The sequence below is a fragment of the Pleurodeles waltl genome, chromosome 9, assembly GCF_031143425.1.
Source record: "Pleurodeles waltl isolate 20211129_DDA chromosome 9, aPleWal1.hap1.20221129, whole genome shotgun sequence".
Lineage (NCBI taxonomy): Eukaryota > Metazoa > Chordata > Amphibia > Caudata > Salamandridae > Pleurodeles > Pleurodeles waltl.
This window is the reverse complement of record NC_090448.1, coordinates 880895890-880916676: the sequence shown is the minus strand read 5'-3', so window position 1 is coordinate 880916676 and position 20787 is coordinate 880895890. Positions and strand designations below refer to the sequence as shown.

Sequence of the window (20787 nt, the reverse complement as noted above, 5' to 3'; positions counted from 1 at the left end):
GCGGGTTTTAGCATAGAGCTCCAGTTAATAGTGTATATGAAAAGTCTGGTAAGTTATACAGGGGCGAATGATTTAATGGCCCTGGAGACTCACAGTTTTTTTTAATGTTGCTGGTGGTCTGTTGCACTGCCTGCCTCTTTCAAGAAACTTCACAAAGCCAAGATAAACAAGCATTTGCAATGCAACTGGTCTCACATTTGTTCGAGTTAGAGCTATTAGCGTTGTAAAGCAAAAAAAAACGCAGCGCCATCGCGCTATGTAAAATGCAGCACGATCGCGCTGCGTGGAAAATAAACAGATAAAGCAGTCCAGACTCCAGGCTGAAAACATCAAGCCTCGTATGTTTTTGGTACTTTACCGGTGCTGTGTAGGTGGGCTAAACACCGGAAAAGGCCTAGGCATGCATGAAAGCAAGTGAATTTTAAAAGACAAGCCCACGAACCAATGTAAGTGACTGATGTGGCATGGGCGTGGTTTCAAGCCCAAAGAGAGATTACCGAATGGACAGAGCACTTTGTGCTCGCCCATAAAATGTAATTAGCCTCTTAAGGCATTATGATGCATAAAATGCCAAGCAAGGACCGAAAAACAGGTCGTGGCAGTTCCGGTGCCCCGAAATGGGGACTGCCGGCCTGACCGCAGCTCGCAAAAGGGAAACAGGGGTAGTCCGCGTCACAGTATTTTTAAATTGCGAGTTCAGAGACCCCAAATTCCAAATTCCAAATTCCATATCTCTATCTGCTCCCAAAGGCAATTCAAACTTAAAAGATATTTCAAGGCAATCACTATGTTACCCTCTGGGAGAGATAGGCCTTGCAGTAGTGAAAACCAAAATAAGCAGTATTTCACTATCAGGACATGTAAAAGACACCAGTACATGTCCTACATTTTAAATACCCAGTACCCTGCTCATGGGGCTACCCTGCGTCTACCTTAGGGGTAACTCACAGGTCAACAAAAGGCGAAGGTTTGGGCCTGTCAAGCGGGTGCACTTGCCAGGTTGAAATGGCGCAGTTTAAAACTGCACACACACAGACACTGCAGTGGCACGTCCTAGACATGTTTGTAGGGCTTCTCATGTTGGTTCCACAATCAGTGTTGCAGGTCCACTAGTACCATTTGATTTACAGGCCCTGGACACAAACCGTGCACTGTACTAGGGACTTAATACTAAATCAGACATACCAATCATTCATAAACCAATCATCAATTCAATTTAGACAGAGAGCATATGCACTTTAGCACTGAGTAGCAGTAGTAAAATGCCCAGAGTCTTAAAGCAACCAAAACAAGTCAGGAAAAAATAGGGGGAAGAAGCCAAAAGGTTTGGGGATAACTCTGCAAAAAGGGCTAGGTCCAACAAGGGAACAATAAATATAGGAGAGAATTGATGAGGGGAGAAAGGAAGGATGAAAAAACCCCAAGACTGAGATAAAGAGACCTGAAAGTGCGAGGTGGTGGAAGAAAGGGGCAGGAGATGGAATTAAGTCTAGGCAGCACTGGCTGGGGGCTCCTAAGAGAAACACTGCCCTCCTGCACTTGTTAATTTATTTGTTTCTTTACAAAATAAACACTGCTGCCAACCCAGATTTATTCAGTCTGGTTGCACTATGTAGACATGCTCTCATGTCTGCTTCATTTCCAACATTTAATTAGTTGCTTCGCTGCCTGCCTGATGTTATGCCAAAGACATAGCTGTTGCATATATAAGCAATGGCAACATAATTACACATAAGGAAATGTAGAGGCTGTACCTGGCTCTGAAGACCCGAGGCTGCAGTGAAAGGACAAGTTGAAAAAAAAAATATTAAACGTCCTGGTCACCCAGAATAGCAGCACTTATATGAGACTTTGTATATCTGCTAACTGAAGCAAGGGTGCTCTGAGTTCCTTCTTTGTACAAGGCCAAACGAGAAGCCTGTACAACCTTTCACTTCATCTCGGAGGCGTAGGAAGAGAGTAAGACCCAATGCCCTAACAACATCTGTTTGCAGAGGTAGGATGCTGCACCTGAGCCAAGCACAGCATCTGCCAGATCCATTCAAGAAAAAAGTAAGCTGTCGGAGGCAATGCAGGTTAACCAGCGTAGAAGCCACATCATTCAACATGAAACATATTCCCTTGCCCAGCATTTGTACACAGGAAACAGAATGCAGGACTCTCTGACAAAACAGCTCCACGGAGAATGCCTTGCATTTATGAAAGCAAGAGTGATGTATGATACCATTACGCCACAGTTTTTACTTTGTGGATTATGACATCACAGGTAACTACATCAGAGTCTTTATAGCGCAAGTATGATTTTCAGTACTAGGGATGGATAGTGTTTAAGGGTTGTAAGGATTTTTTAGCGTTCTTGGAAGGGTCAATTTAAGGGTTGTAAGAATTTTTTTATGATTTAAGGATGGGTAGTGTATAGAAGTTGTAACAGGATCCTGACTGGCTTTCTATTCCATCTGGCATTTCCATGATCATGTGGCGCCACTGGAGGCTGGGTTTGAAAGCGCAGGGCCTCTGTCACTTCTCCAGCTCCCTAAGATTAATTGCAGCTGGCACAGGGGGCTTCAAGAGAGAAAAAGCAGGAGGGATGGAGAGAGCAAGCGATTAGAGAGAGAGGAGAGAGAGAGAGAATGGATAGATGGAAAGAGAGAGAGAACACAAAGAGAGGACGTGAGTGAGGCTGGTTTAGGCATTTTTGCTAGGGCAGCTTTTGGGTCTCCAACCCGACACTGGGTAGTTAGGAGTTTTTAGGGTTCAGGGATGGGTTTCCATTTAGGGATACTATGGAGTTTTTGGGGTTCAGAGATGCGTGGTATTTAAGAGTAGAAAAGGGTTTTAAAGAGTTCAGTTATGCAAAAAAGGAAGCAGGGAACTTTGGGTAGTTCCCAAGTTTAGGTGGAAAGCAGCTCCTTTTTATAGAGCACCCTGCAACATCACCAAAACTCAGAATTTGCTCACTTCAAATGTCTGGTTTCTAGCAGAGTTTTTAGGGGTAGGTTTAGCACAGTGCTGCCTACGCCGAGCTAGAAAGTGACAAAGCCCTTTGCCATTTTTACAGCAAAGTCTTTAACCACATTATTAGCACAGTGAAATCCACTACGAGCTGAAAAATGACAAAAGTCTTTTACACTCTATGCACAATATTACACCTTTGGACTGTTAACATACCATCCAAGCCAACCGGGAATGAATAAAAGCAAACCCTGACACGTGTTTCGCTCTAACTCCAGCTCATCAGAGAGGTATAGCTTTGTCCAGAAACAAGGAAGCACCCAATATCGGTCAAGACAATACTCTTTCATTCTTAGAGTGGCTCATGAAATATGCAAAAGTAGGAAGCAGGGAACTCTGGTTAGTTCCCAAGTTTAGGCGGAAAGCAGATTATTTATATGGAACACCCTCCAACACCACCAACATGCTGAATCTCCTCACCTCAAATGTCTGTTTTTGTAGCAGAGCTTTCAAGCATAGGATTAGCACAGTGTTCTATATATATATATTTTTTTACATATTACCTAGTGGCGGTCGCCACTAGGTTGTTATAGTTAGGACCTTCTTTCTTTATAAAAATAATTTGTTTTTCTTGCCTATATCTTTGCCACCTCTTGACTAGTATTCAGGAAACTTTCCCAAAAAATTGGATAGTCATGTCAGCTGCTGTCTGGAAAGTTTTGGAGTGATCAGTCAGTGGGGGCGAGAAAAAGGCGGGGTCCCAAAAGACATTTTCCCTATTCATTTTTCCATAGGACTTTGTAACAGTGATATCGCCGAAAACCACTTAACGGAATTACACCAAATTTGGCAGAAAGGCAGGTCCTGGTTGAGAAAGCGACTTTTCATTGTTTTGATGTAAATTTGTTCAGTAGTTTTTGCGAAATTAAGGGGAAAACAAATTTGTATCTAAAGTGACGCAAAGAATTCGCAACCCTTCCCGATCTTGTCCTGAGATCTGATTGACTGATAACACTTCAGCAAGGAAGCCGTTGAAGTGTTGTCAGCCAAGTTGGTACGAATACCCTGACCCCTTAGCTTTAGTGTTGGGGTCCCAAAGGGAACCCCTAGGGCATAAAAGCATTTTTAAATTTTACGTCCAGAGTCGCGGTGGATCCGCGGATCGGCCGTAAAATAAAAAAAAAATGAAGCGCGGGCTTCCACACTTCGTTATTATAAAGCCCCCAATTGTGCTAAATCCTGACAGCATCGGCTCAGTAATGCGGGGGAGGGGGGATCCTGCCCCCCTCTCACTGCCCCTGGGACTGCCACCTCCCCGGGGCTTATAAATGATATGTGGAGGGGGCTGTGAACCTGCCCCAACTGCCCTGGGGATCACAATCTCCCCAGGGCTATAAATAAATATAATGTGGGGGGGCCGCACCCCCTGCTGCCCCAAGGATCACCACCAACCCAGGCCATCAATAAATATAATGCGGAGGGGTGCGCGCCCCCCACTGCTCCTGTGATCACCACCACCCTGGGACTGTTAATACATATAATGCGGGGGTGAGCACCTCCCCCGACTGCTCCGGGGATCACCACCTCCTCTGGGCAAATTGTTAAGGAAAGAAAGGGGGTCCCTCTGGGGCTCAGGGATCACCACTTTCCAGGGCTTCTAAGACGTTGGAGGGAGGGTTGCGCGGCCCCCCTCGTGAAGTACCTGATGGCCCTGCTGACCGCCACACCCCAGGGCCAGCTCCTGCTATGTCACGAGGTGCCCTCTTCCGGGACATAGCTGTTGGCTTGGCTACAGCTTTGCAGTTGCAGCCAATCCACAACAAACACTTTGGTTTTTGACAGCGGAACCTGTCAAACAGGTCCTGCTGTCAAAAACCGAAGCTTTTCATCTCTGTCCCCTGCACACTTGCAGGGAACAAAGATGAAATACTTCAGGAAGCAGGAAGTTGCTGTTAAAGCAGCTCTGTGCTTGCTGAAGCAGTGGCACAGCAAGGGAAGCCTTAAGGGTTCCACTGCAGTGCCAGGTAGCCCGTAAAGGGCATTTTGCAGAAGTAAAAATAATAATGAAAAAATAAAAGGTAGGGACCATACGGGTTCCTTTGTGGTCCCAGAAAGTCCATAAAGTGCTAAAAAAAAAAAAAAAAAAGCTCAGTGTTAAGGTCACAGACCTTCACAATGAGCACTTAGCGTTCGAGAAATTACTTGTAAAAAAGACAGATAAATGTTTTATTTTAATTTGTACAAAAATAGCTCATTCTAAGTATGACGTACACGAAAACCTAAAAAAGTCTCTATCTCTCTCCCTCTCACTTTCTTTCTCTCAGTCTCTCTTTCAATCAATTTCTCCTACTCACACACCCACTCACACACTTTAAGCCCCTACTCACTGATCCACTCAGAAACTCATGAATCCATTCACAGATCCACTCAGAGCCTCGTGCGTCCACTCACAGCCCCACTCAGACCCTCTAGTACCCACTCACAGACCCACCCAGTTACGCACCCACACAGACTCTCACACACCCACTGACACCCTCATCCACCCACTCACAAACTCACCCACTAAAATACTGATACACCCAGATACACAATCTCACCCCCAGGTACACATCTCACACCTATTCACACACCCAGAGAGGCTGCGGCCTATTCCTGCCATGCACGACCAAAGAGCTGTGCGCAGCATGTGTTCGGGTGGTTATGGTGTTGGCCGCAGGGTCTGGCCCGGCCAGGTCTTGTGGGCAACCTCTGCTGCGCACAGACGAAGGCCGTGCACGGTGCAAGGTGGGGTGCTTTTAGGGGGTTGGCAGGCCAGGCCCTGTGGGCAACCGCTGCTGCGCACAGTGGTTGGATTACCGTATGGTAATGAAAACCATTAGAAATTCACGGAAAAAAACAAGGGTTACTGGGACGTTATAGTTGGAAAATAGAATTTAAAAAAACATAGAAATTCACTTAAAGAAACAAAGGTTATAGGGACGTTATAGTTAGGCTCACATTTTGAATGTATGAAGCAATAGAAATTCACTAGTTAGAGTTACCTCAAGTAACTGTAACTCATGCCGTAAGGTAACTATAACTTGTGCCCTCGCCATGCACTGCTAATTACCCCACAAATTATGGCACTCGTGACATCTTTGATAATATGATTGATCATATCAATGTAATATTTGACGTAACATTTTTGACGAAAACAATTGTGCATGGTGAGGGCATGAGTTATATTTACCTTAGGTCACAAGGTATAGTTACTTGAGGTAACGCTAACTATAACTGGTGAATTTCTATGGTTTCGTACATTTAAAATGTGAACCTAACATGTAACCTTTAGGTTTTTAAAGCAAATGTTCTCTCTCTCTCTCAGCCATCTGAGGACTCCAGTCCCCTGTCGTAGATAAAACAACAAAAAAAACACATTGGAGGGTGCAGGGTAGAGGTACCCCCTCCCAGGCCTGGTTGTGGGGATCCCAGGGGGACAGCAATTTTTTTTAAATCAGCGCAGCAGGTCTGCAGAGGATCTGGGCAACCAATAAAAAAATGGCGGCCTCCCTCCTTTTGTTAAAAACCCTCCCAGTGTGGGCCAGAGCCTGAGAGGGAAGCACACTAATAGTTTTTGTGAAGAGGAGCATGCGGCTCTCCCCCCTGAGCTCCAAGAGGCACCTGGGACCCAATTCCCTAGGTTTGTATTTAAAATAAAGGGGAGTTGGGGTTGTGGTCCCACTCCTTGAGGTCATGGGACCCTATCACCAGTGCCCATATTTAAAAAAAAGTAGGTGAGGCATACACCCACCGAGTAACAGTAGGAATCCAATGATCCCATCCCCTAGGGCTAGTTGATTTTGGGAGGGTTTGTTGGGCCTCACTCCTCGAACCGTAGACCAGCTCCATGGACCTCATTCTCTAAAGCTTGGTCAAGCAGTGTCCCATTCTCCCAGACCATGTATACCATGGAGCACTATCTTGGACAGGGAACACAACAGAAAGCTGTGTACAGTGGGGCTTTGGGCACTTTTGAGGGATTGGGCTCAATGACTTGCCTTAGGCCAGGCCCTGTTCCCAACTACACACACTACCAAATACAGTGTGCTCTGGGGTGTAGGGCACTTGTGTGAGGTTGGGCATATGGCCAGGCCCTGTGCCCATCCCCATGCCACACACTTCGATGGACATGTTACTTTACGTTAAAAAAAAATAGAAATTCACCGGAAAAAATAAGGTTAAAGTGGTGCTATAGTTGGAAATTGTAATTATCTTACCTTACATTTAAAAAAAAAACTTTAGAAATTCACTACAAAAAAACAAAGGTTTAAGGGATGTTACAGTTAGATGAAAATGTCAGTTAAAACATACTGGTTTAAACTAAAAAGCACTCTTGCCATGCACTGCTAATTATCCCACATATTTCATCACTTGTGACATGTTCTGTGACATCATAGATAATATCACTGTAACATCTGCAATGAAATCATTGATGACAACACTGTTCATGGAGGAAGGTGTTTCTAGTTACTTTAGGTTATGAATTACAGTTACTTGAGGTAACTTTGGTGATTTTCAGTGGTTGTTGGTTGTTTAAAACCGTATGTTTTAACTAGTTCCAATTTAACCATGACACTTTTCTAGGTTGTTCAGATTCAACCCACAATTCTCTGTTACTCTGTGCTGTGCTAGCCATTCCTAGGCAAATAGTTTCACAAAGGCCTACCCTGAAGAACACCCACCCCATTTAGTTTTTTAAAGATATTTTTTGATCCAGCTGGACTCTCACAGTAAGGAGGTCATGCTGGCCCATGAGAATTCTGTTGAATTGCGGTAATTGAAAAAAAAAAATTATTTGCCCAAAGTAGGTTCCTCAGCCCCCACCCCCACAAAATCCAGGGGTTCAGGGTACCCATACCCTGCTCCCTCATATCTTATTTTCAGAACAAGGAGACTATAATGGTGGCCCCAACATTTCTCTTCATATTTCAGCCAGCTTCCATGGGACTGTGGCATCTGGGGGAAAAAGCCCAAAGATTATTGTGTTTTTTTAAATTGCTTGCCCTCAGGATTCCTGAAAGAACCTTTCAAACCTAACTGTTAAAATATCTATACATTTTTAATCTTCATTTCTCCAAAACTACAGAACTGATTTACACCATATCACAAAGATCACTCTTTCTAGGTTAAAATCGAGCTTGCTGCAAATTTGGTGTAGTTCTGTCTATCCATTTTGGCTCTAGCATTGTTCGAAATCCCTGCATGGGAAATTATGTTTTGGGAACTCCCCCCAACCCCACACACACTTTTTCTCAGCCTCCCCCTGATAAATCCCCCTGAAACTTTCCAGCAGGGAGCTGAGGTGGATGAACTATTTTTGGAAAGTTTTAAGAAGATTCATCAAATGGAGCCAAAGTTATTAGCAAACCAAAAATCAAATTTCTGTGGTAAAAAAGTCCTAATTATAATTATATAGTGGTGCCCAAATGTTACAGAGAAGAACTAAGGAACCCTAAGTAGTTCCCAAGTTTTAGCTGGCGAGCAGCTCTTTTATATGGAGCACACTACAACACTACCAGCACTCTAAATCTGCTCACCTCATGTGTCTGTTTTCCAGCAAATGTGTTATGTATAGGATAAGACCAGTGCCATCGATGAGGGGCTAGAAAATTGACAAAGACATTTGCCACTTTTTGAAGATGTCTTGAAGCATATAATTAGAAAGAGCTATCCACTCTGAGCCAAAACACTGAATAAGGAACTTTACAATTCTATATATGCATACACATACATATTTAAATATATAAGTATCTACATACATAATAAATTATAAGGGTTTACAAATAATACTTACCAACCTGAAAGTGCCATAAGGGCTGATGTGAAATTATGGAAAGGACCTTCTGATGTACTGACCAGTAGGTACCATACCACAAAGAACTAATCTGCAAAGTAAAACTGATATTTGTGTAGCAAAATGTCTGTCTATGACAGGATAACCACACAGCAGTTTCTAAGGTGCCAAGACCACAGACAACCACACCAATTTGTCCTGCATTGTCCAAACTGTCTGAGGTGAAGCAGCTGATGCTAAATCCAGTATCAAGGATGAAAGACCCCTGGGCAAAGAACCTTTTTTTTTAGATCAGGCGTTAGGCAAGAACTTTTGATTCTAAAATGAAATGTATAATATACTTATAGGGTCTTTCAACCAGCTGTCTTCATCCATTGGTCAGTTATTGTGTCATTCACATTTCTAATCCAGCCACCATTGCATCTAGTGAGACGCAATGGATCAACCCACTTCAGCCATTGGCTAACTTCACTATAAGTGATAGGATTCTGACCTTTCACAAGGAAGAGACTCATACACAAAGCATTTCCTTTCAGTGAGAGGCGCTGTTATGGCAATGGGTGCTTTTTGGACCACTATTTAGACTACGAGGTCCAGAAGCTTTCCCTTCAAGTTTTGCAAAAAGCGTGGCAAAACAAAAGAAGCAATGCCAAAGCCAAAAGGCTGGCTGCCAGTGCCAAGTCACTTGGCGTTGCCAGTGCCTGTTTTTTCCTTTCTAAACACCCTAAATGAGAGATCCTCTAAATAGAACATCAAGACTAGGCACGTGACAAAGTATTTCATGCACCAGAGTCTGTATTATCCTCATGGATGTGCTTTATTCCATTCCTGCAAACCCTTCCCTCTTTTTCTTTCTTTTCTCTATTTTTGTTCCATATTCGTTGGTCTGCAGGATTTATGTTTTCTTATGTAATATTTTGCCTGCTTGAAATACGGGACTGCTGAAAATAGTTAATTTGAAATGTAAACTTATTTTGGCACTTGAAGATGCATTTGGGCTTATGAAATCTAATCTTGACTTTCCTAGTTTAACAAATTGTGTGGTCATAGAAAAATGATGTATCTATTCCCCTGCTTTCCAAAACTAAGAGTATTTAAAGAGGAAATGACTATTACTAGGTATTCTATCAAATAAATGTTACATTTATGAAATCACAAATTTCAGAGTAATTTTTGATCCAGCCTGGTCATAATGATGCAAACTATATAATACACAGATGGCTCAGCAGGTGTTTTTTGAGTGTATGCTACAAGTTAAGTGGTACATCACTTCATAACTCACTCTCCATCTCATGATTCTAGCTCGGAAGAGAGTGGCCTAACTCTGAACCCAGGAATGACAGTTTAGTATTAAATGCTGATCGATTAGAAGGGATTATCTATCTGGAAGTGGGAACAGCTGACATAACAAAGGATTAACTTGACATTACCTCTTCAGGCCTGGTGATGCCAGGGAGTGCTTCTATTCATTCCCTTCTAGGTAGCCAGCTCCAGTCACAGTGACTGAAAGAGCCAGTTTGGACCCTTGCAGGGTAAGAGAGTTAAACTAAATGGGGAGTGCATAAGGAGTGGAAGACAGACTGCCCAATGACAAAGGGGGTTCTGTTATTTTGAAATTTGGACTCGTGGTTAATCTTACAGTATGGCAAAAGAGAAAGTTCATGGCGAGGGTGCAAATTTAGTTACCTTAGGGCATGAGTTATAGGTACTTGAAATAAGTCTAACTATAACAGCCGAATTTCTATAATTTTGTGCGTGTAAATTCAGAACCAAACTATAACGCCCCTGTAACCAGTGTTTTTTTTCAGTGAATATATATATGTATACTCTTTATATATACATATTATTATATATAACTATATCTTCAAGGTACATATGCACATATAGAGTTAAGCACAGTACACCTATCTTTAACTATTCACAGGTAACTTCGTAAGGCTCTGATTTAATATTTAAACCTCAATATTGTGGTAAGAAACTGTAATGTAAAATGTTTGTGCTGAGCTGCATGGAGCAGGATGCATAGTCTGTGGTGGGGATTACAGTACGCTTAGTGTGGTGTGTCAAGGTATGTTTGTTAAGGGCTTGTGTAAAGCATGTTCTGAAATCGTGATGGCTGCCAGGGCCTGACATGGTTTGTATGGGCCGAGAATATCCCAATTCATACAGTTCTGAATGTGACACACTGTCTCAAACCCACCATGAGTTTTTCATGTACCCCGTATGGTCAGTCCATCTGTGCCTTTGTTAATACAATGCAAACTATGCCTTGTGAGAAGGAGATTTGACGTTTCCTGCACTGATATAAAACATCATGGGCAAAAAAAAAGAAATACAATGACACAGTCTGTCACAACTCAATAATATCTTCCAGAAGTACCGGCTGTCAATTTAAAGATCCAACTTCTTAATGTACGTTTCTCTTCCTCTTACAGGATACTGGCCCTCTTCCTGCTTGCCATCGGCTTCAGACACCAAGGGAGTGCACAAGTAAGCATGCATACCTTAGATTGTTTATGCATGAGATGACTTTTTGGCATATGTGTAAATGACAATTTAATTAAATTTTATTGAACGACAATGTAATTCATTCCTAATGTTTCTAAAGCCACCAAGAATGGGTTCAGACAGATAAAGTTGTTACAATGCTGAACCGCCAAAGTCAAAAAGCTACACAACCTTAATTCCCACCATCCCAGAGATGTGAGATGGGTTATGAGAGCACCTCCTTTTTAGCTGCCTTGTAACAATAAGGCAAGGGTATCACTCAAGTCTCAAGAGCATGCTGGTTCAATCTACCGTCCAGGGCAATCAGATGACAGAATTTATGGGTAAACATAATCAATGTGCAGACGTTGTGGCTGACTCTCCTAATACATTACTACTATACTTTTTTTTTTTTTTTTAGAATAAGACGTATTTCCTCCACACTCTGCTTCCAATTTTTTTCTTCACCCTACTTTCCCCCTCATATTTGAAGTTCCATTAAAAATGTGTGTTTCTGTCATCATGCACTGAGACAGAAAAATGGGTGCAGAATCTTCAAAGCTCCAGGCATCATCTTTGGAACGACCTGAATTCAAACCTGAGATCTCAGTCACCCTATTGCAAGTCAGGGAATGACTTGGAACCCTCTCAATTCACAAAAACATTTGGCGTAGAGAAGACAAAGGGGGACCACCACTGCTGCTGCCAGGCTTGGGGCATACAACAAGCGATCGCTTAAAACACTTGGTAAATCTGACTTATATTTCTAGTTGGAATTTGCATATTTCAGCCTTCGTCCACAAACCAACAGATAAATGTTCGTGAGGCATGATCTATGATATACATCCAATGATCCTGTGAAACTGCGCTGAGAAGAAACCATTCAATTGGTGGATGTCACTGAAAACCAATGAAATGTTGTTATTTTTTGCCATTTTTCTTTACAATCATACACTCAGAAGTAGCTGTGAAATGGATTTGCTCTACACAAAATTTCCAAATAAATCAACACACATGAAATTCCGAACAAAAACTGAGTTTAGGAAGAAAGTGAAAATAAAGATATTTCCTCTCTGGTCACTTCACAAAACCCATATATTTATTCAGGCATACCTGGGGTGCTCAGGATTTGCATAATGGTCGATCTGCTGCCTGGCACATGCCCTCCTGCTTTTAACACCATCTCCCAGATGTATGGTGTGGAGGGACTACATAGTTTTTTAGTATTGGCTGCCTACTACTGACACTGTAATCAGCGTCCGATAGTTAATCCAGTTTGTTGCTTGCACTATATAAACGGTATTGTTGTTATTCTCTTTGCGCCTCTCTTGGAGTCAAACATTACATTTTAAAGTACAATTCTGTTCTATTTTGTTTCAGCAGCAATGCAGCAATGGATTTGAAATGGACCGCATATCCGGACAATGCTTAGGTAAGAAATGTCGGTGGAACATTGTAGATAGTTAATTAAAAAAAGCATCTATTTAGAGTTTAGATACAAGATTTAGTTATGTATGCAAATGTGAAACACTAATTGCTGACCAAAGTTCTTGCATGTGTATGAAACCTGACACCTTCCAATGCAGAGGTCACAAGCATGACACTATAAACAAGCGCATCTGTAGGGTTTTCTCGGAAACCAGTGTATGTCCTCCCTGTACTCTGGGTGACAAATATAGGTCTATTTTCATATGCATTACATCAGATGCAAGGCATATGTTTAGCTCCTGCATGATGAAAAGTACAAACCCAAAGTACTTGCATGTTGTGTATTTGCAATCGACCAGATACAATTCTAAATCGAATGTATGTGCATGATACCAAATTTATATAAAAATGTATTATATGTGCGTTTCACAATGTACAGACAAGAACTCAGAGAATAGAAAGTGCATTATGTCTTGTCCAGACCTGAGCCTAGAGTATATGAATTATACCAGATATTTTCTTCCTGTGTCCTGAAGTGTGTGTGTACAGTGCACCTTTTCATGCTAATGGTCAGTGGGGCAATTGTGTAGGATTCGAAAATTATTCCATTGCTGACCCTGCTCTTGCATGATTTATTCAATTCTTAAGATGTTGATGAATGCCGCACCATCGCTGAAGCCTGCAGAGGAGATATGATGTGTGTCAACCAGAATGGTGGATACCTTTGCATTCCCCGAAGAAGTACTGTGTACCGCGACCCTTATGCAAGTCCATATGAGCGCCCCAATGCCTATCCACCTCCTCCAGCACCTGTACCTGCACCCAACTTCCCTTCTGCCTCCCGGCCTCCAATCTGTCGTTTTGGGTACACAATGGACGAAGGCAACCAGTGTGTTGGTAAGTCATTTATAAGTTTGCCCAGTGGGCCAGCATCAATAAAATACATCTGAAAGTGAATCTGAAATCTGTGAAATTGTCTTAGAAAGATATCCACTTTTAAATGTTTTAAAATATATTTTCAAATTATTTATGTGAAAGCTGGGCTTTTCCATTTTAGAAGAGAGATTGTATTGGTTAAACCTCATCCAGTGCAGAGGTCATGTACTGTTTTATTTGTGGAGTTAAGTAAAATGTTAGCATGCCACAATGGCAGCCTCAGGGTGCTCACACAGATTGGAAGCTGACTGCCTTCAGAAAAATGTTTCAGTTTTAAGTCAAGCACATGCTTTTGAAAGTTTGCGTTGGCTGCCCTAAACCAATAGGAAAAACACAACATTTTCCAAAACAGCAGTCTTCTTGGCTCCAGATATCCTAGTTAGTATGTTGTGCTAAGCTCAGTTCTGCATTTAACGGGGTGTGGGTGACAGTAACAGTGATGCTGAGCCTAGTGTCTGGCCAAAATACTATGGGCCTGTTAGAAATTGAGTTGTTGGTTGACTGGGGTGTGAGCTCTGGTCAAGCAGCAACCACAGTCCTGGTCAGAGTATGGTGTAGGCTAACCCTTTGTCACCTTCTTGTAGCTTGGCACAGAGCAGTCAGGCTTAACTTAGAAGCAGCGCATAAAGTATTTGGGCGACACTTCAAACAGCAAAACAATGAAAGCACAGCACAAAAAAGATTTCACACTAGGTTAGACAAATAGATAAAAATGTAATGAATAAAATGAGACAAAACTACAAAAAAACAACTAATGGAACTGGAGATACTGAATTTCAAAGTTTTCAGTAAAAATATCACCAAGAAGCTCAAAGCACTGTTAGGGATATCTGGTGGTGCTGGACAAGGTCAAAGTCAAAGTTCAGGCCCACCGCAATGGAGCGCAGGCCGGCTACAGGGACCCAGTTAGGTCTGCTGAATGAAGTACCTTAAATTCTGGTTGCAGAGCATTATGTGGATCTGCATCGAAGATGAATCGCTGAGGTGCTGCGTCGGTTCCGAGATGCGACAAGGCTGCTGTGCAAGGTCCTGTTGTGTCAAGGAGCCTGTTGACGGGGCTTGCAATACAGAGGCCGGTGTCAAGGATGCATTGCACAGTGAAGGCGATGCGTTGATTTCAATGAGAGGTGAAGTTGCAATGCGGAGTTTCAGCGCATCATCGAGACTGCCATTGATGGGAGATGCAAGGGGCTTGTGCATCAGATAGAAGTGGTTCTGAAGGCATGTGTCTTACCCAAGATGCCGGATGCGGCAGCCATTCGAGTTTTATGCGACACGTCCAATCCACGCAGCAGTGGTGATGCAACACTTAGCAGATGAGATGCATTGGTTTCGCCCTGGATGCATCGCTCAGCAGAGAAGATGCATTGATTCCACTGGCAAACACCTTAGGCCCACTTCCAATGGGTCCAGGTCTGGGGTTGCACCACTTGGGATGGTACAATCACAACTGGCAGAGTCCAGGTGCGGAAGCAGTGTGATTGAAGTATTTTATGTCCCTGAATCCTCAGATTCGAAGACCAGCCAAGTATCCCTTGGAGTCACTCTGGGTTCTGAGGTCAAGTGATGCAGGTCCTTCTCACCAAGGCAGAGGGAGCAGGTAGCAGATCAGCACAGCAAAGCAGGAGTCCAGCATAGTGGCAGTCCTTCAGTAGCACAGCAGTCCTTCTTCCTGGCAGGGTATCCACAAGTCTAGAAGTGTACTGAAGTGGTGATTTCTGAGGTCCAGTACTTATACCCAGTGGTACATTTGAAGTAGGAAAGACTTCAAAGGCAGGCATTTGAAGTGCACAGAATTACGGCTCTTCTGGTCCTTTCTCCAGACTCACTGAAGGGGGTATGCAGCCCTTTGTGTGTCGACAGGACACAACCCATTCAGGTGTAGGTGAGGCTGGGTCCACCTCCACACTCCCATTCTGCCAGGATGGCGCATCAAGTCACACCTAATCTCCCATTGTGTGTGGCTGTCTAGGGGGAATACACAAAGCCTAGCTGTCACCCACTCCAGACACGTGATCAGAGACAGGCAGCAGACACCAAATGGCTAAAGTAAGAAAATGCCAACATTCTAAAAGTGGAATTTTCAGAATCGCAATTTAAAATGCAACTTCACTGTAAGGTAGAATTTTAAAGTGTGATTCCGGAGACACCAAACTTGAAAGAAGTATCTCTCCCCATTTGGAAATTATGCTTATAAATTATAATAATGCAACTTCAATGTTATTCTATTGGAGAGGTAGTGCTTGCAGTACCAAAAAAAGAATGTAAGAGATTTTCACTACCATAGCGTAGTAAAACTTAAAAGTGCATGTCCTGCTTGTTAAATACATTGCACCCTGCCTTCCGGGGTGTTCAGGGTCTACCCTTGTGGTGACTGATATACATTAAATAGGAAGATTTGGGCCTGGCAATAGGGTTATTTTGCCAGGCCTGAGCAATGATTAGAGAACTACTTAAGGGGGTGGCACAATCAGTGCTGCAGGCCCACTAGTAGTATTTAATTTACAGGCCATGGGCACATGTAATGCACTTTACCAGGGACTTATAATTAAATTAAGTATGCCAATTGGGACTAAGCCAATACTTTCCTGTTTAGAGGAGAGAGCACAAACACTTTAGCACTCGTTAGCCGCTGTCAAGTGCATAGAACCCTAATATCGGCAGAGACGAGGTCAGAAAAGTGGAGGAGGGGCAAAAAGTCGAGAGGAAGACCATCCTAAGACTGTCAGGTCTAACAGGGCCCAAATCACTAACCCATTTTACACAGTACTAAACCACACACGGGCACTGGGGAGTAGGCAGACTAAGGTGTGGTTTGCCCTGGAAGCTTGTGAACCATCTCAGATATTTGTGAATTTGTGGATATTCACAACACCGATCTGACCATTTCTCACCTTGGAAATGGTTAAAGTTTTACTCCAGCAAGCGGTTGAAGTAAGTCAACTTCCACAGTGGAAAGGGGAATTGCTCACTTTAAACCTCAGGGTTGTTGTCAAGAAGTTTCCACATGGGAAAAAATCCCTTTGTGAAAAAAAGAAACACAAAAAAAGTCTGTTGGCAAATCCGGCTGCATTTCCCCAGTGTTGAATTGTCTCCTGTGTACAATTCCACAGAGGGGTAATGAGAGCATGGGGAATATGTAATGTGATATTATCCGCCTTTTACCTGGAAACCTATGACTGGCACAGCTTGAATGTTTACGAATTTACAAAAGTAGTCAATCGGATCCTGTTTTGTTGTCTATTAGTCTCTAAAGTATCATTTAATGTTGAAGTCATAAAGCTGTTCTCAAAGCTTAGGTCAAAAACATTTCTCTTATAAGTAATGCAGTTCCACTAGGAGTAAGATGTTATAGGTGAGAATGTAGACATTGGCTATCACTAATTTTTAAACATTGATTTGGTTTTCCTTAGGATATGGTTGTAATTTCTCTAGGGAAAAGAGTGTGCACAATAGTCAAGAAAAAGGTGGAATGTGCTCCACTAAGGCAAAATACCCGTTTCTGTCTGCTAATAATTTTGAAGAACGTTTAGCTTTATAACATAGGCAGAGAAAGTGCAAAGATCCGATTTATATTTAAAAATTGATATTGTACCTATAGTTTTTTTTAAATATATTTTTAAATATGTTCTTTTATAGGTGTGTTTGTTTGATTTAAAACACTGTTTACTTTTATCCCTTACTGAACACGTGAGTAAACCGGCCAGTGGTACCTTTATACTACTACATATGAAAACCTCCCACAAGAACACATTGCATCTCGTGCCATGCAATGCCAATGTTTCATATCGAATTAGAATTCAACAATGCCATTGAATCACGGTACCTGTCTTGTCATTGTTTATTGACTGACTCACTACACTTATAAAGAGCACTAATACCCCGACGGGTCTCCTGGTGCTGTTCATTCATCAGGGACAGAACAATAGCGACCATTTCACATATGCATTGTTTGCATTCTCGTGGTAATATGTTTGTGGTGTGTGAAACCCATGAAGTTTCTCAGTTCCTGCGGTATATGCAGTGGTCACTCAGATGCGATTAACGTGGAACCTGTTAAGTGTCTCGGTTCCTAACAGTATTAGTGATGTTCATTCAGCTGTGAATTATGCGGAACCTTAGCAGGTACTCAGTTCCATACAGTAGTGCGATGTCCAGCCAGTTGTGATTTATGTAGCACCTAAAGAGCTTTTCTCTTCCTAACAGTATATCTGGGGTCCAGGTCAGGAGACCTGGAGAGCTAAGTGGTTGTGAAAAGTATTCGCGGTGTCCTCTGAAAGAACATTATGGCCTATGTTTATTCTCTGTTTGTGCTACATTTGCGTCTTTTTTTGACACAAAAGCGACGCATGATTATATTTTGTAAGTTTGCGCCGTATTCCGTCAAAAAATGACGCAAACGCGGCGCAAACAGAGCATAAATATAGACCTATGGGCCGTATTTATACTTTTTGGCGCACAACTGCGCCAACGCAGTTGTGCGTCAAAAAATTTAACGCCAGCTAACGCCATTCCAAAGCGCCACGCGGGCGCCTTAGTTATGGAATGACGTTAGCCGGCGGAGCTGACTGGTGTGCGTAACAAAAAATGACTTACACCAGGCAGCGCCGGCGTAGGGGAAAATGGAGCTTGGGCGTCAAAAAATGGGGCAAGTCAGGCTGAAGCAAAATTTTGGCCTCAACCCGATTTGCGCCATTTTTTTTTACTCCCAACCCCCATTGAAAAGACTCCTGTCTTAGCACAGACAGGAGTCATGCCCCCTTGCCCAATGGCCATGCCCAGGGGACTTATGTCCCCTGGGCATGGTCATTGGGCATAGTGGCATGTAGGGGGGCACACATCAGGCCCCCCTATGCCACAAAAAAAAAAAATATATACTTACCTGAACTCACCTTAAGTTCCCTGGGATGGGTCCCTCCATCCTTGGGCGTCCTCCTGGGGTGGGCAAGGGTGGCAGGGGGTGTCCCTGGGGGCATGGGAGGGCACCTCTGGGCTCCTTCCGAGCCCACAGGTCCCTTAACGCCTGCCCTGACTAGGCGTTAAGAAATGACGCAAAAGCGGCTGGACGTCATTTTTTTTTACCCGCCCACTCCCGGGGCGTCATTTTTGCCCGGGAGTGTAAATAACGCAAGGAAGGTGTCACGCTAAAAAATGACGCAAACTCCAAGATCTTTGGCGCTAGACGGGTCTAACGCCAAAGTATAAAAAATGGAGTTAGTTTTGCGTCGGATTTGCGTAAAAAAAACTACGCAAATCCGGCGCAAACAGAGTATAAATATGCCCCTATGTTTCCAGTGCTCCTATGCTCAGTGTCTTCCGATTTGAGCACATATCTGGGTGAAATTGTGGTGCTGGATGAGGTAGCAGATGCAGAAAACAGTCAGAAAAATCCAACTGAACTACCAGTAACGCCACCAACCAACAACTCATCCACACAGTCAGTAAAGATTCGTTCTTTAAAACGTTAGAACCATTGATATGAACAAATTTCCATAAAGTCAGGGTTTGTGGAAAAATAATCTCTTGCTTATTATAGATTGCGTTTATCTCCACAAACGACACGCCCTGTCCCTTTGTCAGGAATTTCCAGGATGATAGAACCAAACGAAATGTCATCCTTTACGACTATTTAATTAGCTTTCATGTTTGAAAAAGTATTAATCCATCACAATAGTTAATTAATTCAATTGTTGACACAGAATGAGAAATTAATTTACAGACCTTTGTAATCGGATGATGGTTGTGTTGCCAAATGACTTATTTATGTATTAAAACACAATTGTGTTGAACTAGTGGCTTTTAGGGGAGTAGGGGTATATGTGGGGAAAGAGTCACTGGCCCAGATTGTCTGAGGTCATTATGAAAGCTGGCCAGATGCTGACCCCACATGAAGCTGGCAGCTACTGCTTGTCAGGCCTGCAAAATAGAACACGCATTTGCAATGAAACGGGTCTTGCGTATGCTTGTGTTAGAGCTAATAGCATTGTAAACTCCTAACCAGACTTTTCACTCGTAATGAAACCTATCGGCAAAAGTGCAATTATGTACGTAACCGGAAAAAGTGCAATTAACTGTGTAACAGGGTCAATATTATGCAAAGCGCTTTACTTCTGGCAAGCGAGATTGCGCTGTGAAAATAGCAGAAAAGTAGTCCATGAACCGGACGGAAAACAACGAGCCCCGTATGTTTTCTGTACTTGGCCGATGCGCTCGAGGAGGGCTAACCACCGGAAAAGGCATGACGTATGCGTGCCTTCCACTAATCTAATGAAATCAAGTAGATTCTAACAGGCAAGCCCACGAACCAATGAAAAACACTGAGGTGACATGGACGGGGCTCCAAGCCCTTTTTAATTCCTAAAGTGGGGATGGAACAATCAAGAACAGATGGGGAGGGGGTTATCTGCTACTGCATTCAAGGATCAAGGCTGAAAGTATTGGAGGAACTGGGAATGTTACTTTGTCCTATGCTTGTTTCCCACAGTGAATTTGTTTATAATCCTATTAAAGACGTATATGGTATCATGTCCAGATTAGGTAACATTAGTACTTCCTTCGTTTGAGTGCATTCCCCCTTCTATTGGTCATCTTGAAATTCCTTACCATGATCCATCAGCCACCTCGCTCTGATTGCAGAAAGAGCAGGATATTTTAGGACGTCTAATCAATACGAGGCTCTTCTTATCATTGCACTGCATATCCTTTTTATTTAATGCGTCTTGCGGTGCAATGTAGTCCAGATAAAGTTCATGCATGGTCTTGTTATGTTATACACTTTTTCTGATAAATTAATCCAGCCTGGGACCACGCAGAGATAACCTAGCCTTAGGTGACTCATTTGTTCTGTCAATGTGTCTATCCGATAAAAGTGTCATGCAATGCTATTCCTTTTTCATGAAGTGAATCCCTATGATATGATATGACACCAAAGCCAAGAAATATTTTGGAGGACAGATAACGTTGCTGTACCCTACGTGATCAACTCACAATCTTGTATCTTCCTACTTTTCTCCTACTGTTAATAGTAACTTGACACACTCCAGCCCTGGCTCATGCGATGTAAAACCGCAAATAGGAAAATAAATACATCTAGTAACATAAATATCATTTTGAATGGTCCCATAATCACCCAGAGATGTTTCAACTTGTAA

At 42.8% G+C, this 20787-nt stretch overlaps 1 protein-coding gene across 2 annotated transcripts in view; it reads left to right on the top strand.

Annotated features, from left to right (window-relative positions):
• FBLN5 (fibulin 5) overlaps nt 1-20787 on the top strand; it is a 250350-nt gene that overhangs the window by 8513 nt on the left and 221050 nt on the right. Inside the window, exons 2-4 of one of the 2 annotated variants that reach the window (XM_069208195.1) lie at nt 11221-11275; nt 12653-12704; nt 13349-13597. In XM_069208195.1, coding sequence (XP_069064296.1) covers nt 11221-11275; nt 12653-12704; nt 13349-13597 — 356 coding nt within the window. The remainder of the gene's footprint in view (nt 1-11220; nt 11276-12652; nt 12705-13348; nt 13598-20787) is intronic. The other variant, XM_069208194.1, reaches the window with a different exon arrangement.